Genomic DNA, 4,494 nt, shown 5'->3' with positions numbered 1-4,494 from the left:
ACACAACTACTAACGAACAAGGCCCAGTGCTATTCGTGAACATGTACACGATTTAAAAAATTAGCAAATGTGCGTCACTAAACTGAAACAAACTCTTTTCAACCGGTGTCTGCAGAGTTAATAATTACATTAATGTGCAGCATTTGATTAAATTGAGACATATTTGTGAATACAAATGTTATAGTTTATATTAAATTATCATAATTTGTGCATGTAGAGATAAAAATGTGCTTTTGTGGATCAGGCAACGTTCGTACATTCATTTACGTCAATTCTATTTGATTCATTTATATTTTGAGACTTCAAAACAATTTCGTTCAATCCTTCAGTGGATGTGCTGATTTAAATCTAGTGGTTCTGTTGTGTTTGTCACAAGTTCAGTTAGGGCTGCACAATTAATCAAATTTCTAATCGCGATCACGATTACAGAAGCCACGATTACGTAATCGTCCAAAGCCGCGATTACACACAAAAAAATAAATAAATAAAAAAAATAAAATCTGCGCGCTTAAGAGGCGTGTTTAGATAATGTCAGGTTGTGAGTGGCGAATCACCACTTTTAATAATAGTCTGTAGGCGTGTCATTATCAACGAGATTATCCACTGATACGTCTCATGTCATGTTAATTTCATCATGTCTGCTGATAGAGCAACATCCGATTCCGACAACGTGCAAAGTGCTCATCCACAATTAGAACCGAAAAGAAAAGCAACATCAGTGGTGTGGAATTATTTCGGATTCACCAGGGATGATGTCGATCAGCGTGTTATACTGTGTAAATTGTGTCGATCAACTGTTTCTGCACCATCAAGCAACACCACAAATTTATACAACCATTTAAAATTCAACCACAGAGTGCAATACGAGGAGTGTCTCAGCGTAAAAAAAAAAAGCGCCAAGTGATCCGAGAACTGCAACACAGACACCCATCACGAAATCTTTCTTTAATGCTACTCCGTACCCGGCAGGTTCCCAAAAGCAGATCGAGATAACTGAAGCGATCGCGCATTTCATTGCAAAAGACATGGTGCCGATTGATACAGTTTGCAGCGCGGTGTTTAAGAAACTCATAAACACACTGGACAAGAGATACGTCATCCCCTCCCGCAATTATTTTTCTCAAGTTGCGCTGCCTTCGCTTTATTCAAAATGCCGGGAAAGCATTGAATCAGATCTTCAGAAAATTGAGTTCTATTCCACCACGACGGATTTATGGTCGAGTAGAACTATGGAACCATATACCATATATGAGCCTTACGGTTCATTGATGACGAGTTTCAACTCAAAACCAGATGCTTGCAAACGTCCTATTTTCCGCAAGATCACACCGGGGATGCGATTGCTCAAGGACTGAAAGAGATGCTGGGTGCCTGGGATTTAAAGGAGGAGCAACAAGTCTGTGTCACAACAGACAACGCAGCAAATATAGTGAACGCTATTGCTATCAATAAGTGGAGCAGACTTCAGTGTTTTGGACACAGGCTGCACCTAGCAATTGGTGAGTAGTAGCCTGCTATTAATATTCATTTAACTTCAGTGTTTTATATATATTTATATATATATATATATATATATATATATGCTATTGTTATAGTTCACTTATCTATATTTATAACATTATATTAATACAGTATATATATATATATATATATATATATATATATATATACACACACTGTATTAATATAATGCTATAAATATTATATAAGTGAACTATATAAACTGTAACTATAATGTGTTTACAACTATACTAATATAAATTGTACTGTTACTGTAATTTTGAAATTGTGTCTGTTTAATTGTAATTAAAATGTATAGCATTAGTAAACTGTTTGTGTGTGTGTGTGTGTGTGTGTTTAGAACATTCTTTGAAAGATGGACGGATTGACCGTGCACTAAATGTCTGCAAAAAGGTGGTAGGGTGCTTCTCCTATAGCTGGAGACGAAGGAGGGAGTTGTCCGAGGCCCAGAAAGAGCTCAAGTTACCTCAACACAAGCTAAAGACTGAGTGTCCGACAAGATGGGGCTCAAAACAAGCAATGATCGCCAGGGTATTGGAACAACAGAGTGCCATTTCTTTTGTTCTCTCCGCGGACAGAAAAGCCAGACACCTTGTCCCCACATGGCAGGATGTAGAGGTCCTTGAAGCGGTCAACAACTCCCTTTCTCCACTTGCTGAATTCACGGATGCTCTTTCAGGAGAGCAATATGTAAGTGTGTCATATGTGAAGCCTGTTCTTCATTTGTTCAACAATAAAATCTTGGCAGAGAAAGAGGGAGAAACAGAACTGTCAAAATGCATCAAGAAAAAGATCCTGGACTACCTGAATAATAAGTATGATGATCCACTGACTCAAGAATTGCTTGACATGGCTTCTGCAATTGATCCCAGATTCAAGCTCAAGTACGTCAATGAGAACAGAGTTGAAGCTGTCAAGACTCGTTTGAGAGCTGAAATGGCATCAATATCTACTACAGTCAAGGTAATTATCAGAGGTTGTGTGTGCCATGTATATTTTGTTTGGGCCATTCTCAGTATTAATTTAAAATTACTAAATAGTCCTTACTATACTAGTACATGACATTATATTTTATGAGTTAAACAAAATTGTTGCCTTTGTTTAATTAAAAGCCTCAACCATCGGTGACTGTTAGAGAGGAAGCAGATGACCAAAATGCTCCAGCTCTAAAGAAGACCAAAAAAACACTGGGCAGCTTCTTTAAAGTAGATGAGGACCAGAGGCCAGCATCGCCATCTCTCAATCTCCAAGGCATGGCCATTACTGCAGAGCTACAGTCTTATTTTCTATCTGCTGCTGTTGATAGTGAGGAGGATCCTTTGGTCTGGTGGAAGGAACATGCAAAACAATTCCCAGCACTATCCAAGTTGGCACAAAAGTATTTGTGCATTCCTGCCACAAGCTCTCCCATAAGTATTCAGCACTGGAGGAAACATTGTGAATTGTTTGCGTGCATCCCTAAAGCCTGAAAGTGTGGACAGGCTTGTGTTCTTAGCCAAAAATCTTTAAAAGTCTAACTTGATGTTGTTCATTCCTGAAACCTTGAAGTGTTTTTATGTCTTGTGTTCTAGGCCAAAATACTTCATATGGCAAACTAAGTTTTTTTCTTTCTACAGGTTATCTTGAGTTTTTCTATTGTTTTAATTTTAGTTTTAGTATAATACCATGCATACTATTGCATATTTGCACTTTTTTATTTAAAGAAACCAAACCAATGTAGAAAAGCAATAAAAGTTTTTCAGGAAGAGTGTTTTCAGCTTGGTTTTTTTATTTTTATATACAAATATGGCATGAAGTTGCTTTAAACATGGTATAAAGCTACTTAAAACATCAATCAATGTAAATTGTAATAATCGTAATTAATAATCGCAATTACAATTTCAAAGGAATAATCGACAATTATGATTTTTGTCATAATCGTGCAGCCCTAAGTTCAGTGACACAGGTAGTGACGATTATCCTCAATGATTCTTGGAACCTGAACCGAGGTGGTACTAAAAAAACAGGTACTGAACCCAGTGGGAAAACCTCCCAAAAGTGAACCATACCAAACCATGCAGTGGAAAAGTGTGATTCAATCATAGGCTTGACATTGAGCAGCAAATGTGTCTCTACTAGTCCTCAGAAATGAAATGCCAAGTTAGGCTCATCTGGGACTCTTTTAGCTCCAGTCCAACAGTCACTTGTGAATGCTATAAATAGGGCCTTGTCCTTCATCAGTTCACTTCTGATTTTTGTCAAAACCCTGGTGTAGGTTTCCGGGAAGTCGTGGCCTAATGGTTAGAGGGTTGGACTCCCAATCGAAGGGTTGTGGGTTCTAGTCTCGGGTCGGACGGAATTGTGGGTGGGGTTAGTGCATGAACAGCTCTCTCTCCACCTTCAATACCACGACTTAGGTGCCCTTGAGCAAGGCACTGAACCCCCAACTGCTCCCCGGGCGCCGCAGCATAAATGATGAACACTGCTCCAGGTGTGTGTTCACAGTGTGTGTGTGTGTTCACTGCTCTGTGTGTGTGCACTTCGGATGGGTTAAATGCAGAGCACAAATTCTGAGTATGGGTCACCATACTTGGCTGAATGTCACTTCACTTTCACATCTACAATCTTTGTTATGTAGAACTTTTTCTTTTTTACTTCTGTATCTGGGTTCCATAAGGGAAATAAGTCTCTTAAATACAACACCTGACAGAAATCACAGAAATTGGTTGGTTGTCAATGGCAGTAATTTCAATGATAGATGCAACAATTTTGAGAAATCTTGGATTGGTGTCCATCCACCCTGTCTTGCTTCATAAAGTTGAGTCACTGATGGCTGAGAAGGATCTTTCTTGTCCCTTTTTTTCTTTGCTTCTTCACTGACTTCTGGATGGATGTGCTTTAGATGAGACCACGTGTTTGTAGTATTTTTACTTGTAGATGTTGATGACCCCATGATGATTATTTCTTTACAGGTATTACACTGTGCTTTCCCTG

The 4,494-nt window shown here is 38.6% G+C and overlaps 1 protein-coding gene across 2 annotated transcripts; it reads left to right on the top strand.

Annotated features, from left to right (window-relative positions):
• Positions 1-502: 502 nt before the first annotated feature.
• Positions 503-3,240, top strand: LOC113080521 (zinc finger BED domain-containing protein 4-like). Of its 2 annotated transcripts, XM_026252676.1 has the most exons (4): positions 503-1,499; positions 1,862-1,982; positions 2,027-2,484; positions 2,634-3,240. In XM_026252676.1, the coding sequence occupies exons 3-4, from the start codon at positions 2,041-2,043 to the stop codon at positions 2,988-2,990; spliced, it is 801 nt and encodes a 266-aa protein (XP_026108461.1). In that variant the 5' UTR covers positions 503-1,499; positions 1,862-1,982; positions 2,027-2,040; the 3' UTR covers positions 2,991-3,240. The 2 variants fall into 2 exon arrangements, with proteins under 2 accessions (XP_026108461.1, XP_026108460.1); XM_026252675.1 differs by having other exon boundaries at positions 1,862-2,484.
• Positions 3,241-4,494: the final 1,254 nt, after the last annotated feature.

The sequence above is a fragment of the Carassius auratus genome, unplaced genomic scaffold (assembly GCF_003368295.1).
Source record: "Carassius auratus strain Wakin unplaced genomic scaffold, ASM336829v1 scaf_tig00031532, whole genome shotgun sequence".
Taxonomy (NCBI): Eukaryota; Metazoa; Chordata; class Actinopteri; order Cypriniformes; family Cyprinidae; genus Carassius; species Carassius auratus.
Note: the sequence above shows the minus strand (reverse complement) of the source record. Positions and strands in the feature narration are given on the sequence as shown.